Source organism: Rhincodon typus, chromosome 28 (genome assembly GCF_021869965.1).
Source record: "Rhincodon typus isolate 14 chromosome 28, sRhiTyp1.1, whole genome shotgun sequence".
Taxonomy (NCBI): domain Eukaryota; kingdom Metazoa; phylum Chordata; class Chondrichthyes; order Orectolobiformes; family Rhincodontidae; genus Rhincodon; species Rhincodon typus.
In genome coordinates this window covers 19761701-19780503 of record NC_063359.1, presented here as the reverse complement: position 1 = coordinate 19780503, position 18803 = coordinate 19761701, and the positions used below count along the sequence as shown (strand labels likewise).

General features: G+C 38.7%; 2 protein-coding genes across 4 annotated transcripts; one reads left to right on the top strand and one right to left on the bottom strand.

The window, feature by feature from the left end:
* Nucleotides 1-1530: 1530 nt before the first annotated feature.
* Nucleotides 1531-6201, bottom strand: rpl28 (ribosomal protein L28). Its single transcript, XM_020518520.2, has 5 exons — nt 5904-6201; nt 5369-5455; nt 4282-4405; nt 3324-3442; nt 1531-1673 (listed from the first exon to the last, which is right to left on the bottom strand). The coding sequence occupies exons 1-5, from the start codon at nt 6009-6011 to the stop codon at nt 1584-1586; spliced, it is 528 nt and encodes a 175-aa protein (XP_020374109.2). The 5' UTR covers nt 6012-6201; the 3' UTR covers nt 1531-1583.
* Nucleotides 6202-6225: 24 nt separating this feature from the next.
* On the top strand, nt 6226-18290 carry LOC109918588. Of its 3 annotated transcripts, none has more exons than XM_020518517.2 (8): nt 6226-6333; nt 6763-6961; nt 8221-8353; nt 8678-8790; nt 9235-9334; nt 9775-9899; nt 14017-14253; nt 15931-18290. In XM_020518517.2, exons 2-8 carry the CDS (start codon nt 6865-6867, stop codon nt 16035-16037), a joined length of 912 nt encoding a protein of 303 aa, XP_020374106.1. In that variant the 5' UTR covers nt 6226-6333; nt 6763-6864; the 3' UTR covers nt 16038-18290. The 3 variants fall into 3 exon arrangements, with proteins under 3 accessions (XP_020374106.1, XP_020374107.1, XP_048469687.1); XM_020518518.2 differs by having other exon boundaries at nt 6289-6393; nt 15931-18259; XM_048613730.1 differs by lacking the exon at nt 6226-6333 and having other exon boundaries at nt 6858-6961; nt 8211-8353; nt 15931-18259.
* Nucleotides 18291-18803: the final 513 nt, after the last annotated feature.

The window sequence follows — 18803 nt, the reverse complement described above, 5'->3', positions numbered from 1 at the left end:
CAGAACTGACAGTAGTTAGGACAAAGGCTGAAGAGGAGTTCGGAAACTAGAGTCAATTATTGTGGTGACGCTGTGTCAAACTACATTGGCAAAATCACAAGTAAAATTTGAATCACTAAAACTTCAAAGTTAAACATCAATGACACCTGGAGTATTGCATTCATGCTACATTTAGCTCTGGCAAAGCACATCATCTCCACAGCAAAATGGAGAAATGCCACACAATAGATCCACTCAAGGGATTGAATTATTTGGGAATGTAAGTGAGGGAGAAAACCTGAGCCTTTAAAGCAGCACAATAACAAGGAACCTTAAGTACAGATAGAGTATAATTTTCCACCAAAACCCTACTGCCAATTAAAACTAGATGGGGAAAAAAGTGGAATAAGCATAGACTCAAGAAGAAACATACTTAGGCAGCATTGAGGAAAAATGCCCAGCTATGAATATCCACAAAAAGCAGGGCAAATCCACCCAGACAAGTACAGCAGTCTATTCTTCACAGCAATGGAAGGGTGAGTGACAACTGTTATCCTGCCATAGTATTGGAGCTATTCAAACAGGCCTGGTCACATCTGTAGAGAGCTAGAAACAAGTTCAGAGACCAAAATCAGTTTTCTTCTGAGCTCAAAAAAATTTTGCCTCTTTTGTGAAGGCTTCCTGTTCTTTACTTTCAAAGATCTAGCCTCAGACTCCCTCTCTCCACTCCAACTTGTACTAAATCCACAGCTGTTCACTTTCTGGTGAACTTTTTTCTGAGATGCTTGGAATATATAGTTTCAGCTTTTTACCAAGCAGCAAACTTGAACATGCTGCGGGCTCCTCCTGATATTCCCAGGCACTGGCCGGTGCAGGCAGACCCTGGGTTGTGAATGGGTTCCATTCTCAGGTCTGTTCTCAAGTCAGAACATAATGCAGGAGAATATAAAATAGCCATTTCTAAGTACAGGGAAACATTCATATCAAACCCTACAATGAATCGAATTTGCAAATCAGGGAACCTTGTACTAGAGATAACAAGGTGTAGAGCTGGATGAACACAGTAGGCCAAGCAGCATCAGAGGAGCAGGAAGGCTGACGTTTTGGGCCTAGACCCTTCTTCAGAAATACAGCTCTTGCAGAGACAACTTGATATCCAACATGGCAGCTGTTATATCAGAGAAATCAGAAGACTACATTTATTTTTAAACAAAATGATTAAGCTTGGACTTCCAGCAAGGGAATCCTTCTTTAATAAAGTGTTTGACATATCTCTTTTCTCTACCCAGATGTAGGTCATCTTAATAATTCAGAGGACTGGTGACTTTACTTAGCCTGGACATTCCATGCCAACTGTAACATTACTGACTTTCAACTGCTGAAACAGTCCAATAAGCTACCTGTACCAAACCACGACGGGAATACTTTCCGAGACTACACCCAAAAGCCACTTTCTCAATTTGGGATACACAATAAGCATCGACCTTGCCAGCAACAAACACATCCAACAAGTGAATTTTAAAAGTTGCCATGAAAATACACAGAACAAGCTACTCAAGATCCTCCTTTATTTTAATCGTAAGATACGTCCATCTTTTACATGTTTATGCACTCTTGGTGGCCCGAGTGCGCTTCTTCTTGACAACAACTGGCTTCTGGCTCCTTAGAATGGCACTGGCACGTCGAAGTGCAGCCTAAAAGAAAAACCAAAATTAGCAAGTTAACTTACTTTCAATAAACTGTACTATCAAAACTTTCAGGACAATATTTTCACACATCTACATAAACAGCACAAGTGACTGTCAATAGAATTAAGGAGCAGTGGATCCATGAATAGGTATGAAAGGCTGAAACTAAACACTGGGCAATCAGATATTGAGAGGGCATGAATTTAAAATTGAGGCAATCACAAACTAGGAGTATAGGCTATTCAACTCTGAAATCACTCTCCATCCAATATTGTTGTGACTGATTCTCAATGCTTTTAAAATCTAAAATTGCATCACTTTCTTGAATAAAGTGACTTGGCCTGCAATGCCTTCTGGAGGTAGGGAATTCCACAGCTCACTACCCTTTGAAGGGCTTTTTTCTTATTTTCAGTCCTAAAATGATCTACCCTGTATTTTGAAACTGAGAGACTCCTGGTTCTAGATTCACCAACCAAGGAAAACACTCTACCTGCACCTACTCTGTCCAGTCTTATTAGAATTTAATATATTTCAATTAGACCCCCTCTCATCTTTCCAAACTGTAGTGAATATGGGCCCATTTGGTGGAGAAAGACATCCAGATCCCATTGTACACCCACACTTCCCAATATACCACCATTTAAATAATTGTTTTTTTTGCACCAAAGTGCAACACTTCATATTTAGCCATGTTGTGTGGCATCTGCTTTATGGTTGCCCTCTCAACTTCTCTAAATCATTGCATCCTCATCACAGCAGTCAATCCCGTCTAGTTTTGTGGGGTCAACAAATTTGGAAATGTTACATTTGGTTCCCTCATCCAGGTCAATTGTGAACAGATAGGGCTGAAACATCGATTCTTGCAATACCTGACTAGTCACTGTCAGTCTGGGAATAGAAGTGGATGTTTTTCTGGCAATGTTTCTTGTCTGTCAACCAATTATCAATCCATGACAATCTTTTACCATGTGCTTTAACTCTGTCCACTTTAGGATTTCTGAAAATTCAAGTACACTACATCCACTGGCTCTCTCTCAGCTTTTCTACTAGTTACATCCTCAAAGACCGCCAGTAGATCTTTAAGCTTGACCAACCTCTCAAAAACTCCATGCTAAAGATGAGAGCTGAGAAAACATCTCTGCAAAGTACTTAGTTTCTGACAAATTCCTTAATGCATTGTTTAAAAAAGTTTATAAGTTACAAGGTTATAGGAAAAGAGCAGACAAGGGAGAATAATCAGGCGATTAAAATTATGCCAGACCTGTGGAATCAAACTGTCCATTAGTGTTCCAGAACAGACTTTTGCAAATTTAAACAGTAAAATTCACTATTCTCAATTTTAAAAAATGAATTCAAGGGGGCTTGGACAAACTCTCAGTTACAAAAAAAAGTGTCCCATTTTCCAACGGGTCTATCCTATGTCAGCTGATCTACACCAAATAAGCAAATGGCTAGTTGACAATACAGTAATTGGCTACTGGGGCATGGCAACAAAGGTTGCTGTGGAACTGTAATACCAAGACAATATTTTCAGTTGAAGTAAAGGTCAGACAGGAAAACATTCTAACCAGCTCCTGCATTAGGAGGAATCAAAATTACTTGATTAGTATCACAAGCCAAACAGTTGACACTGTAAAAAGTATAATCTTTTCATACCATGCGAAGGTCCTTTCGGTACTTGTTCTTGCGGATGATGTGTCGCAAACTGCTTAGGGTAGCGCGGCTATTCTTGTTGATGGTGATCTTTTCATAGGACGTTGCTGGTTTGCGTTGACCTGAAACCCCAAAAAGAAAGCAATGTAAAATGATGTGTCAAAAGCAGTATGCAGGAGACCACATATCAGACAATCTTATAATCTGGTAATGAGGGCTTCTCGAGCGAGAGAGAGAGAGAAAAAAATAAAATCAGGTCAGACCTCTACTCACTGGAATTTAGATGAATGAGAGATCAACTTTTCGAAACAGAGAATTATTAAGGGGCTTGACATGGTAAATGCTGAGAGGATGTTTCCCCTCATGGGAGAGTCTAGGACCAGAGGGCTTATTCTCAGAATTAAGGGGCACCAATTTAATACTGAGATGAGGAATTTCTTTTGAGAGTCGACAGTCTTTGGTACTTCTTGCCACAGAGAGCTGTGGGGGACAAAGTCCTTATGTATATTTAAAACTATGATAAGTCTTCAAGTCAGTCAGGGAATGAAGGATTACAAGGAAAATGCAGGAAGGTAGACAAGCAGAGCAGGGTTGAGGGGCTGAATGAGCTACTCCTGCCTGTACTTCTTGTGGCCTTATATATAAGACTCATGATCAAAAGAAAAATGTATGCTCACAACCAGAGCAAATACCTAAAAAAGACAGGGAAGATCAGCAATAATTTGACAGGTATCTGAAGTACAAACCAATCTAAAGAGCAGAATTGCCAACGTTATCATTTTAGTCAGTGAATCAGACCAATGTGATAGTGACGAGGTGGCAGGGAAAGACAAAGAAGTGGTAAAGTTCCAACCAATCCCACACAACGAAGCAAATTAGGCTGGATGGGCGTATCTGACTACGTGAAATCACAATGAGGTGCCGTTGTATAATTTAAAAACAGGGGGATCAACACACTTACCCGCTCGCTTTTTCAGGACGACCACCACTCCTTTCCCATCAGCTGCAGGCTCTACACCCACAGTTCTGCGATGAATAAGTCCATTGTAACGGAAAGAGTTCCTGGACTTCAGATTGTTGGATTCCTACGTCGCAGGGACAGGACAGAGTCAAAGATTTAGGAAAAGGGAACACAAAAATCCACTCCAATGCTACCCTGCATTAATGTAAACAAATTATCATAAATCCAAGATAAGGCAGCAGGTCCTGGTGGCCTAGAAGATAGTGAACAATGCACAGAACTACACAGACCAGGGAACAGATTAAAGATCCAATTCAACGGTGGAGGGAAATGCAAACAATTATTACGCAGCAAGTGCCAACAGACTGGAAGTACTACAAGAAGGGTGCTTTAAGTTAAAGCAATTACTGAAAAAGAAATTGATCTTAAAAGGAAATAAAATTGCAAAGCCACAAGGATCAAGTGGGATTCGCGGGATTATCCAATTGGTCACCAGTACCACATGAGTAATTAGTCCTGAATTAACTCAACAAATGTACAAGTACAAGCACAAGCATTTCAATTTCTAATGCACACACTTAAGGGTGATCAATGCCTGCAGAATTATACTCAGACAAATCAGCAACCTGACAGAATTAAAACTAACACAGAATGGCAGTACCACACCTAGCAATCAACGCCAGCAACCAGAGAAAACATTTGACTCTGCATTTTTACTGCACAAATGGTCAGCAGCAATATCAACAGGGACAACTGGTAAACAAGATATTGAATCATTGTCTTGATTACATCGAAGGAAAATAAAATCAAAGCCATCAGAATGGGACAAGAACAAACATCACACAAGTCACAACTATGAACCTGTACTAACTCACTCACAGGGGCAAGTATAGACAATTGCTGCCTTGATCCTCTACAGGATTCAGCCTCAAGCACTGAAACGTTAAAAAGGTAGACAAACTCAAATCCTGAGCCAAAAAGCCCTGCTTCAATAATGGCAGATGGAACGCACAAAGTTCAAATTTCAAACAAACATGAAACTACCGCGAGCTAATTTTAAACTTCAGACGGTACTGCAAATACTCACGGTGCTGTAAACCTGATGGTTCCTTTTAATCAGGAAACTGGAGCAGTTCCGGATGATCATCCATTGAAGGTGAGCCGACATCTCCTCCTGGACACGGACACAGAGAGAGACAGATACTCAGTTCGATGTTCAGTAACATGGGAAAGCCCGGCCGCACAACAAACCCAGGGCCGGGAATCCCACCAAGAGGCGGCCACATGCAGCCAGGCCCAGGCCTCAGCCACCCCCACCGGGATGGATGCGATAATGGCGGCCAGGTCAGGTCACCCCGGACTCCCGCCCGCCCGCTCAGCCACAAGCGACACTTCAAGTGCGGCCTGTCCGGGAGCAACAGGTTCCGAAAATTTCGGCACTAGGCCGCGGGCCGGGCCTTGGCTATCAGCTCCACGGCAAGGTCCTCAATCCCGGCCCCCCCCCAGTTAGTCCCTCACCACCCCCTCCCCACGAACACCCTCCCTTAGTCTCTCTGTGTGTGTGTGTGTGTGTGTGTGTGTGTGTCTCTGTCATCCTCCCCCTCTCGCTCTCCCTCACGAACCTCTGCTCTCGCCGCCGCCGTCCGCAAAAAGAGCGAGTCCTCCCCACGCGCCGCCTTATCACAACCGCCCTCCGCCTGATCGGGACTACTTCCGGCTCCATCCCACATGGACACCTCACAACGTCTCCCCCCATCAAAATATTACCGCATTTTTATTTCTTTCAAAATCTCGATTCACTTGGTTTCTCAGTTAAATCTGTGCCGAAGGAAGGCGTTCTTCATTTTCGGTGTATTGTGTGGAACTATTTTGAATCCGCCGCGGGGTTGGGGAGTTCGAGGGTGTCCACCGGGCGACGGGGTGCGTATGATGCAATCAGCGGGCGACGCGTTGCGTATGATGCAATCAGCGTGTGACGTCGCCTGGTTGCAGTTGTTGTTGTAGTAGTGATTGTAATGGCCGAGTCGCAGCGAAACTGTTTGTGATCGTGCGGTGGGTATTTTTGTATCCACATTCGTTTCAGATTTCTTTCGTAAAATAGAATTAAAAAAGGTTCTTTGAGTTTCCATATTCTGGTTTGTGTCTGTGATATTATTGCAGGGAGTTACTGCAGTTTGTCTCCATCACATTCAGCAGCTGGGAGTTTGATCTGAAATGTCACTTTCTCTCACTGTGTTTCTTTCTCTCTCTCTCTCTCTCTCTCTGTCTCTGTCTCTCACCCCAGTACTGTCAGACCTGCTGAGTATTCCCAACATTTCTGTTCTTTCCCCGCAAGCTACAAGTTCAGTGATTGTTCTCAAGGGAAACATAGCAGCAAATATAACGGTCCATAAATCATTGACGAAATCAATGAGCAGTTGATCTGTTCTCAGTTGTCTCGGGTGAGAAGGAATTAATAATTCGAGATTCTTTTTGTGACAGCGCTCTGAAATTGAAGAAGGCATCCATAACCCGACAACAGGATAGGACGACTTGGATGGGGAACTTCACACCTTCTTTAGCTTATTATCTAAAATGATTTAAATGGAGAAGCAATATTTGGAGCAACAGAATACACTAGGAGAAAAGCTTTATAATGCTATTGTCCCACGATATCCAGAAATGGCTATAAAACTAACAGGTACAGTTGTTTTAGTTTTATAGTGGACTGTTGTATGGGTTCCTGAGTGTAGTTTAGAGATATGACCTATATGAACGTATCATATGCAAAATAGTAAAGTTTTGGATGATACCAGTAACAGCAGGAAAGGAATCAGAATAATTTTGTATTCTTAGATGACCATCAGTAGATAAGCTATGTGTAGTTCAATAAAGCCTAAAACCAAATATAACTTATGTGGTACTGATTGGGAAATCTCCAGAGGCAATGTGGATAAATCAACTAAGCTATTACCATGTAAAAAAATACAATACCATGTTATATTGTCAGAAGACAGATTAGAAAACAAATAATTATATAGTTGTGAATAGCTTTGCTAAATTATGGCACTCAATGATTGGGACAGTACTAATCAGAAAGACAAATTTGATGGAAAGATCAATGAACAAAGATCAATAAATTTTAGATTTAAACATGTCAATTGATTTAGCATCAATTGCAATTGTAGAAGGGAGTTCTAAACTCATACCACATTTTGCATGCAGAAGTGTTTCCTAATTTCACTCCTGAAAACTCTAGTTCTAATTTTTAGACCAAGTCCCTACTCCTAAGCAAGATAGGTTCTCTCTATATTTCTGATACCTTTAAGATTTGATCAAGTCATTCCATCTAACCTTCTAAATTCCAGGGAATACGTCCCTAGTTTGTGTCCTGGAAACAAAACTCCAAAGTAGTTTTTCTGAATTTTAAGATTATATAGAGTTTAACAAATTGATTCAAATGCTTATCCACTTGAACAGAGGGCTGAAGTACAACGACCCATGTTAAAAATGAGCAATTTGGATTGAGAAAGATATTTGGTTAATTTTTATTTTGCAAAAGTTATTGTGAGAGGCCACTGAAATGAATGGTATAACATCAATCAAAAGGTAATTAAATGCTTTTGCAAAGAAAGATAGGACTGAGGGATTGAAGAGTCAGTCAAAAGAAGATCAAAAAGATGAGCATAATAACTGTCAGATTTGTGTGAAATTTGTAACAAATGTAGATTCTTCTCACAATTTTAATCATTTAATTATCCTCTTGGAAAATTCCTGTTGTTCATTGTGAAATAAATCTGTACTATTAATCTTCTCACTCCTTATTAATAATACATGATTATGAAACTAAATTACACTGACAGCTGTAAACATCTAATTTAAATGCATTAAAATACCATAAATTATGGACATATTTTACATAAAAAGCACAATAGTCTTTTTATTTTGAGCCTCTTACAGGAATGCTGCTGGAGCTCCCAGTTCCTGTACTGGATCAGATGATACAGGATGACAAGTTGCTGTCTGCTGGACTTCAAAAAGCATTCAGCACACTCCAGAATTCTACAGAAAAGTGTCAAAGCATAAATAAATGGTATTGAACATTTTGTTCTCAATATGACATTACTTCTAACTATTTTCAATGTAGACAATACACTTATTTCAGCTTTAATACACCATGGTATCCTTTTGAGTACCATTTTAATTTTAGAGTGTGAGATAGATTTATAGTAACATTCTCCATATGGCTGTGGTGGTTGGGGTACTGGAATGTGCTGGAATGACTTTTTTTGAAAAATCGGAATTTATGTAATCTTAAATTTAATGTGGCCTATTAAGCTCAAAATGGCTAATGTTTTCTGTCTGTACTACTGTTAATTTTGATGTTTGAGAAACAAATATTTTGTTTGACTTCCAGTCTGTTTAAAGGCGGGCAAGATGATACGGATTCTGATTCCACTGATTCATTAGGTGATCAATTGTATGACCTAGTGGACATCCATAATACTGGGCACAGTGAAAAAATAACAGGTGCGTTGGTGTCCTATCGAAGCATCGACTAAAAATAAAAATAAGTAACAAGTGAAGAATCCTGACAAAACTCTTCCAAAAAGAGATAATGATGAATCTGTTAAACAATCATGTTTGAACAATTTTACTTTTGTGGTGAAGGGATCAACCAAATCCTCACAGAATGTGTTATAGGGGGACAAATCAATTGAACACTAGCATTGACCAGCTACTAAAATAAAATAAATATTAATGAATAGTTCGAAGCTCAGATTTTTGATCTAACTTTGTCACCTTCATATATGAAAGTGGAATTATAATATGCAATTTTGAATTGAGCAGACATTTTTGGATACATCATTTTTGTAGGGAGATGGTTGCAAAAGAAGTTGAAGTAGATGGTCAAACACAAATTACAATAACTCTAACTGTACTGCATGCCGGTTTATTTTTGTGCCAAACCAGGTATGTTACTGGAAATGGGACGTAAAGAAGTAAAGAAACTCGTCAGTGACTTGGATCTGTTAGAACAAAAGATTCACATTGCACAGGAAGCACTGGAGCTGTACGTTTGTGTGGATTTATATGTTATTTGCAAATAGGTTTAGAATACTTTTACACAGCACTTTACAGTTTAGCGATTGATTGACAAAATATCAGTGTTGATGAACCAATTGTATGTCCCCACAATCTGCTGAACATAAAATCAGAATAAGAAATAGAGTACTGCATGAGTTGCTCTATAAGGAAGAGAAAAAGAAGATTATTTTACTTAATAGTTTGCAAGGCTCTGAAGAGAAAATTTGTTTTTCTGGAATTGGAATTGTTGTCGGCACATTAAAATTTATAATGGACTACTCTGTTTTTAGGGAATGTACCGCAGTGTAAATATTTAACAATAGACTGGACGTGTTAATATGAAGTTAAGAGACATTGATAAGTATCTTGCACAAAATCTTGTGGGCACAGTAATTCAAAAGTTCAAAGCTTTACACTTTTTTTTAGAAAAATGCCAAATGAGAGGGAGATGTCCAATAATTCAGATTTTGACGATGTGAAAGAGAACCTGGGAGAGAAGATTTTTGAACAGGTCGAAAAGATCGATCCACAGAACTGCGCTTACATTACTGGTAAGGAGAATCTTGTATCCTTTGAAGATATAAATTAATTTTTGAGAGGTGACAAATATGTTGGGCAACAGGAAACCAATCCTACAAGTTGACATCTCCAAAACGCAACAGGGTGTCATTGCCAAGAGATATAAAGATTTGAAAATTTATTTTTTTGTCAATCATGGGGTTTTCATCCAGGTTGGGGATTATTGATGTCACTTCTTAAAACAAAACCCCATCTTTTGTAAATAGCATTACTTTCCAATATTATTATTCTTGGTCAGTTTAATTTGGCTTTTAGGTGCTTGAGAAATGGCAATGACTTAGCAAATTAGAAAATTCAACCTAGAATTCACTCATTTTTTTTGACTTGGATAACTATTGCAGGAACTGTCTGTATTCTATGTTGAAAACCATTTGTGTTCATTTATTAAATGCTGTGTTTATAGAATCTGTATCCATCTTCAATAAAGTGTTATCATCAGTAATGAAGCTCTTTTGACTTTTAACTCAATTAAGAATTTTCCAAACTAATAAGTCTGTAGCAAAAACTGAAAAAAAGACTGTAGATGCTGTACAAAAACAGAAATTGCTGGAAAAGCTGAGCACGTCTGGCAGAATCTTTGGGGAGAAATCAGAGTTAACGTTTCGGGTCAAGTGACCCTTCCTAATAATTTTGTAGTTCTGGGCACAGCAATGTTTTTGAAAGGAATCAAGTTTATTACTAACCATTACCCCTACAATCTGTATTACTAGTGGCTTAGAATTAAAATGGAAATAAATGTCATAGAATTGGACAGATTACTATTCATCAAGACCAAATCCATCTAAAAGAAAATACTCTCGCTATCTTCCTTCAATAAGTGGATGATGCTGACAAGGTTGCATTTATTGCCCATTACTACTAAACATGAGAAAGTGATGATCAGCCTTTTTACAACCGCTGGTGACTGGGTGACTTGCCAGGCCGCTTTGGTCAGCATTGAGTCAGCCACAAAATGTGTGTTTGTTCGTCACGTGTCTTCCAGGTAGGGGTGGCAGGTCCTCTTCTCTGAAAGACAAGAGTTAATCATCAAAATAAAACAAAAAAAAATTGCAATACTAAAGATCTGAAATGAAAACACAAATTGTTGGAGAAATTCAGCAGGTCTGGCAGCATCTGTAGAGAGAGAAACAGAGTTAACGTTTTGAGTCCAGTGTCCTTTCTTATTGTTTTTCATGTTGACAGAGCATTCTTCATGGTACTGCTTTCTGGGCCAAAAAAAAGTACTAGATTTTTGTAACATAGTATGGAGTTGGAGGAACACAGCAGGCCAGGCAGCATCAGAGGAACAGGAAAGCTGACGTTTCGGATCGGAAATCTTTCCTACACCTCTGCTGCCTGGCCTGCTGTGTTCCTCCAGCTCCACACTTTGTTATCTCTGACTCCAGCATCTGCAGTTCTTGCTATCTCACTAGATTTTTGCAGTTTGGTTTCAGAATTTGTCATGGTGGTCTTAAAATCTATTGTGGGTTGCTAATCTGTTACCCTGTTGCATTTGTTTTAATATAAAAAATGTGCATACAGAAGCCTTCAACACTCTTTGACACAATTGTATTTCCAGTCTCCATTCTTCACTTTTCTTTGTCAAACTGGACTACATACACCTCGCGGCAAACACGTAGGGACATTTGACCACCACCTCCAACCTGATAACAGAATGTATGCAAGGCCCACAACATTTTTATCTCTTCCTTTAGGCTGACAACATGACAACTTCTACACAGTCTGCGGGCTAAGTTGATAACTCACTGTATGGGAATTTGAAAGTAACAGTTGGAACTTTGGTGTGAACTGGTTTTTGAAGTAGGTCCATCTGGTTTCCTGAGCAGTAAGCAATCAAGACCTTGAGTTAAGATGTTCTAAAGTAACAAATGCACTGACTTTGACAAATTGATTATTGTATTATGAGAATCTCCCCAGTGCATTTGTTCAACCCCGAATATTGCAGTGTGCTGTTACGCCGAGGATTCTGGAGAAATTTAAAGAAGGAAAGAACTGCAGATGCTGTAAATCAGGAACAAAAACAGAAGTTTCTGGAAAAGCCCAGCAGCTCTGGCAGCATCTGTGAAGGAAAAAACAGAGTTAACGTTTCGGGTCCGGTGACCCTTCCTCATTTCTGTTTCTATTTCTGGGGATAGACTGGTTACTAATATCCACTACAAACCCACCGATTCCCACAGCTACCTGGACTATACACACCCCACTTCCTGTAAAGACTCCATCGCATTCTCTCAGTTCCTCCATTTCTGTCTTATATGTTCAGATGAGGCCAACTTCGACAAGGGAGCCTCCGAAATGTCCACCTTCTTCCTGAACTAAGGATTGCCCACCTCTGTTGTCGACAAGGCCCTCAACCAGGTCCGACCCATCTCCCGCACTTCCGCCCTCACCCTTCTCTTCCCCCTCGCAACAGCGATAGCGTTCCCTTATCCTCACCTACCATCCCACCAGCATCCACATCCAGAAGATCATCAGACGCCATTTCCGCCACCTCCAGCAAGATACCACCACCAGACACATATTCCCCTTTCATCCCTTGTCCACATTCCGCAGGGACCGTTCCCTCCGAGACACCCTGGTCCACACTTCCTTAACCCCCAACGCCCCCCCACAGCCCTACGGCACGTTCCCCTGTAACCGGCGAAGGTACAACACCTGCCCATTTACCTCCTCCCTCCTCACTATCCAAGGGCCCAAACATATCTTCCAGGTGAAGCAACACTTCACCTGCACTTCCCAGAATCTAGTCTACTGCATTCACTGCTAACAATGTGGTCTCCTCTACATTGGGGAAATGTAGCGTAGACTAGGTGACCACTTCGCAGAACATCTATGTTCTGCTTGCATAAAAGACCCTGAACTACCTGTAGCCTGCCACTTTAACGCACCACCCTGTTCCCTGACCAACATGTCTGTCTCTGGCTTGCTGCAGTGTTCTAGCGAAGCTTAATGCAAGCTAGAAGAATAACACCTCATTTTCAGCTTGGGGACCCTGCAGCCCTCCTGACTCCATATCGAGTTCAATAATTTTAGGGCCTAAACTCTCCCATGTCCCAGGCCCCTACCCCACACACCAGGCCTTGTTACCACATAGCCTGCCATTACACACTACCTGTTATTAGTCACTAATAGTCCCCATTAACAACTATTTACCCTCCCAGCCTGATCATTATCTGTCTCTTTGTCCGGACTCGAAATGTTAACTCTGGTTTTCCCTTCACAGATGCTGCCAGACCTGCTGAGCTTTGCCAGCAACTTCTGTTTTTGTTCTGGAGGAATTTGCTGGTTTAAATTTAAGGAATTTGTAGTAGAAACAACCATTGTTAAGATGATGCTGTGCCCCAGACATCTATAACTTTGTTTATAATTGTACTTACTAAGTAGGATTGTGCTGCGTCTGTGGCAGAACATAGACAGTACAATCACCCTGACATTTAAGTTTTTGATCTGTATGATTTGGCCACTGCTGAATATCATGGTTTTGTCTAGTTGGCATGTCAGTAATAAATTAGACATAGCTTGAGATAACACTGCCTCAAAGAAACATTAATATCTACCTAAATGAGACGAATAGCTAGTGTTATTGCATAAAATCTTGTGATTTTTATAGGATGTAAAACTGAAATTATAGTACAAAAACTCAACAAGTTTCTCAATCAAAATGATATGAGTTAATTATAGGAATTATTCCACTTTAAAATGCTAACAAATTATTGTGTATTTGAATGGAAAATACTCCTTTAAAAAGCGGTTTTCGTAACAAACAGGTTCAATTGAAAATTAATGAAGTGTCAACGTACTGTCAACTGGACTTAATTTTCCTTTGTGTTAGAACACAAACAGCCTGTAGGAAATGTTACTGTACACTGACAACAATTGGTTGAAGTTTGATTCTCAACTTTGATCTTCATTTTAAGTACATATTGCCTGTCTTTGGCACTGCAAAAATATTTTAGAATGCTTTGTTGTTGCAGCTATGCAAGTCATTATTGTTGGGATGCAGTTTGTTATTTTAGGGAATTTACATCCTACAAATTCTGTATATTAAATGGTTCGAGTGTGACAGGAACATCATGCCTTTTCTGGTTTTAGGAATGCTATTGGAACTGGATCCTTCAGCCATTCAGGTGCTGCTGACTGACAGGTTAGCACTACATGCTGCTGTTCAAAAAGCACAGGCAGTACTGTCCCAGTCAGCTACTCAGAATCCGGAATTGGTGAACGGTGAAGATGGAAGTGATCTGGACAGTGAAACTGAACAGCTCGGAGAGGAATTATATTGTTACATCAACAATACAAAATACAGTGACCATGCAAGCAGGATAACAGGTATGTGTAATTAAAAGTCCTATCCCTTATTATGTACAGTATTATATTCTCTATTTTTTTCCTTTACATTTTCGATATCTTTGACGCTGTATTGCAGTTTTGATGAAGCGTTGCATTGAACCCTTAAACTGAGGCTATGCCTGCTGTTTCAGGTGGATGCCCAACTCTGTGCCGAGGATGAGTAGGGGAATTCTTCCTTCTGTCCTAGCCAATGTTTATCCCTCAACTAATATCACTAACAGATTATCAAAATACTTTGAAAATTGACTGAAACTAATTGGCACTAAACTGAAGTAGAGATTTCTTATTCTGTATGATGAGTTCCGTATTATATTTCCAGAGTCTGGTCATGTTTTCTTTGCTGAATAAGAAACCAAAGGCTGGATCACTGAATCAGTCAGTTGTCTGTCTGTGGATTAGTCTGTTTTTGTCCTAGGCATGGATTCCTAGCAACTAATCGCTCCTGATTTTAAGTTAACAGCAGCAACAACAATGGGCATTTATGTAGTGCATTTAAAACAATATCAGATCCCAAGGCACCTTTTAGTAGCATTATAAAAGAAAATTTGACACTGAAGCACACAGCAAATAATAAGATGGACCAAAAAAAGCTCGTGAAATTATCAAGTTTTAATAAGTGCTGTAAAAGCGGGAAGAGGAAATATTGGTTGCATTTAGAAGTAATAAAGGCTTGCCTGAGCATTTCAGCAGCAGATAAATACAGGCAGAAACAAAGTTGGGCAGTGTTCTTGGGGTGGACATTGGTAATCATGTTGATTGTGTGAATGTGTGGTTGGGAGGTAGTTTCAAAAGGTCACAATGGTATAAAAGCAGAACATGCTGAATGATCTCAGTGGGTATTATAACATCTGTAAAGAGAGAAACAGGGTTAGTGTTTCAAGTCTGACATGACCTTTTCAGAACAAACATAATACCTGGGTTGCAAATAGTTTAGTACTGAAGACATTGAAAAATATTGTTCACTGCATGTCTTAGCACATCCACTGTCATGGGCTGATAAATGGAAGCTCCATTCTGGCTATAGGCTTTGTTTGAATCACATTTCCAGAAGTTTGTGTTGTGGTCCTGTTTGTCAGTTTCATCAGCTTAATATGAATGATGATGATTTTGTTGTTTAGGAAACCCCTCTGAGTCCAAATAGTCAAAAATCTCAAAACATTTCAAGTTACAAAAGAAAAGCACCGACCTTAGGTTGGTGGTCATTGTCTTTTGGCTACAAACAACTCTTTCTTGCTTACTTTACAATCATGTAGGTACTAGTAAAAACATATTTATCTTCTTACGCCACTGTGAAAATGGAAAAGTGTGCACTATTTGATAACTAGCACAGAACAAGTAGTTGTTGGCTTCAGGAGTATATGTCAAAGGAACTGCACAAGCACAAATGACTGTAAAATGTCTTAGCTGATGGGATCACTAAAATGCCTATCCTCAGCAGCAGAATCTATGACTTCATAAAAAGAAATAAATGTAAGTTTCTCTGGTTTTACACATATATTGTAAACACGTAATCTCCTGGATGTTTGCCTTTTTCATATGGTGGTTCTGCAACATTTACAGTAGTTTGGAGTCAAGCCATCAAATTAGTATTCTAGTGATTTGATTAGAACATGTAGCCTTTATTAATGGCATTAATACTTCTGCAATCTTCTTTAGGAATGCTGCTCGAGATTCCACACAACCACTTAACAGAACTGCTGAAATCACCAGAAGAGCTAAATAAGAAGATTAAGACTGCAGCTTCAGCACTTGAAGATGACTGAAAATACTCTGTTAGAACCTTTGTAATTTCTAAATAATTACAAGATTTCCTATCACAGCCACATCAATTTATTTTGTTTTGAATGACTATTAATTTGAGAGATTAGCAAATTATAGGACAATTATGGCATGTAAACTGATTGAATAGAGTGAAGAACTTTCAACTGTCTGCATTTGTAGTGCCAGAAATTATCTTTAAAAGGCAAGGCATTTATTTATCTACAATAATGCCTTGGATTTCCACAGTATGCCAGAAATAAGACTGTTTCCGACAGGTTCTTTCCCCCTAAACAAAAGCTTTACTATTTAATGATTAGAGGCAGAGTGACTATACTGCTTCTGAAAGACAATTGGCATAACTTTCATTTATAAGTTCTTTAAAATAATGTAACACCATTTCCTAAATTATAGAATCTTATAATTCCTATACCAGTTACAGATTTTAAAAATGCTATACAGAAAACAAGAGTACTTACCTCCTGGCTGCACTTTTAGTTGGGCATCATACTGCATTTTCTCAAAAAAATTAATCTCCACACAGTAAATTGTATATTTTTAAAAAATCCAAGGGATTCTTATCCTTTGAAGCTGTTCTTCAACCATTTGCTTTCAAATTTTGTTTAGGGATATTATCACAGTCCTGTTAGGCAAAAATTACCAGAAGCATGAAATTTGACTGAAGATTCTTCAGTGATCCTAGGTTACTTGCAAATGGAGCAGATTTACATTTTAAAAAATGTAATACAGGAGACATTTTTAGTTCAAATTTATATTGTTACCACAGCATGGCAGAATGTATAATGTGATTAACACCAGGTATTTATATAAAAGATAGGTTTACATGGATCAATGCTAGTTTATGGAACGTTGAGTAAGGGAAACTGGAAAGTATACTTTCTAGAGGATGATCTTGTTCCAGTCTGGGGGTATTTCATCTTCATTTGTCTCTGCTTCAGGTATTTCTAGCCTATGTAGCCCTTGCAACTGAGAATGTAGGGTAGCAATTAGTTGCCAGTCTCCATGGTAATACCTCTGTATACCTTCTTACTGTCAGAGGAAAAGGAAAAAGTTTTGATCCTCATTTTTAGCTTTGTGCTGTGATGCAGCTGCATTTTGGTTATTTAAGTTGATAATGTAAGTCCAGATTGTTGCGAATGATCTAGATTATTTTGTATCATTCAGATATTTATTGGAATGTCATTGATTGCTTCTTCTGTTTAAAATGGGAAGAGCAGAAGGGGGCAGCTTGTCATTGTCAGACAGAATGTCAGATCCTAATACTAATGTTATAAATACACAGATGACATCTTGTTGGTTAAGTGCATGTTATACCCAGTATATAGAGAATAACTAAATTATATTGTTAATTCAGTTGCAGAATACCAATGAAGAATGAACATTTTTAAAGTAGTTCCTTTGACTATTCATTTTTCCTGTAATAGACAGGACATATCAGTACTGTAGACTGTCGATCCAATGTAGCTCAACTGAAAGATAGGAAAACAGTTTTATGTTCACATTAAATTTGTGTTTTTGAGTGCAATATTTCTTTGACTGAACTGACCAAATCAACTCACGATGGAGTTGTTTGCTTTTCTTAGTAGTAAAATAATTTATGAGTTTAAAAATAACATTGAGTATTGAAATCTAGGCTGCGAAAATGAGTAAACATCAATTTAGTGTTTAAAAATATTGGATGAAGTAATTCCACTATTCAAAAATAAGTGAATCATTTTGCTTTTATAAAAATGTAAGACCAACTTTTTAAAAGATTAATTCTAGTTCAAAATAATCTTAGTTCAGACAAATGGCATTTTGGAAATTAAAATAAAAACAAAATGCTGGAGCATCCATGGAGAAAGGAAGAGTTAACATTGAGTCCAATAGGACTTCTTCAGAACTTTATTCCACTATCCACAAATGCTGCCAGATGGGAGTTATTCTGTTTTTATTTCAGATTTCTAGTTTGCATATTATTATGCTTTCATTTTGGAAATTGTTGTTAGCTTAACTCTTAATTTGGGACATCTAGGCAACAATGCAGTAAACTAATAGTGACAGTTAAATTAAAACATGATAAAGTTCCGAAAAAAATCGTAGAATTAAGATAATTGCTAGTGCTGTTGAAATATTCTTTACTTGGAATTATGTTTACGTTTGTTGTTTTGCATTGAAGCTGATCATGGTTGTTCATATTGTACATTTCAGACCATTGTAAATAAACCACTGCAAAACGGTATCAAATATAAAATATACTGAAAGTGGTTATGTTATCTCTCAATTTGCAGGTAGGCAAGCTGGTCTGAACAACAATTTTTACATGGTTTCTTGGCAGCGAAGAGCTGAAATCTCCTTGCTGGCTTCATTCCCTTGCTTAAGTTTTATCTTGTCCAAAACCTTTTAAAAAGTAAAATTGGATGCAAGCTATTTCTGCCAATTTTAAGGCTTCTTCCAGTTATGCTTCAATGTCCTTTATTGGAGTAATTTTCCTTTCAAACCTCACAAACTGAAATTGAGAGTGGCAAACATACTTTAGAATGGGAATCTATTAGATATGGAGCAATAATTTCCAGATGGGATGGTTGGAACCTGCTATACAAGAATACAGGGGGCTGCAATGTGGTCTCCCAACATGCTCTGTTTGTGTCTGGAGGACAGCCTGCTTTAGAACTAGATCAGCACTTTATTTTTGTTAAAACAAAATCCACTGGAGAAACTCAGGTGTGGCAGCCTCTGTGGGGAGAAAAGCAGATTTAATGTTTTAAATC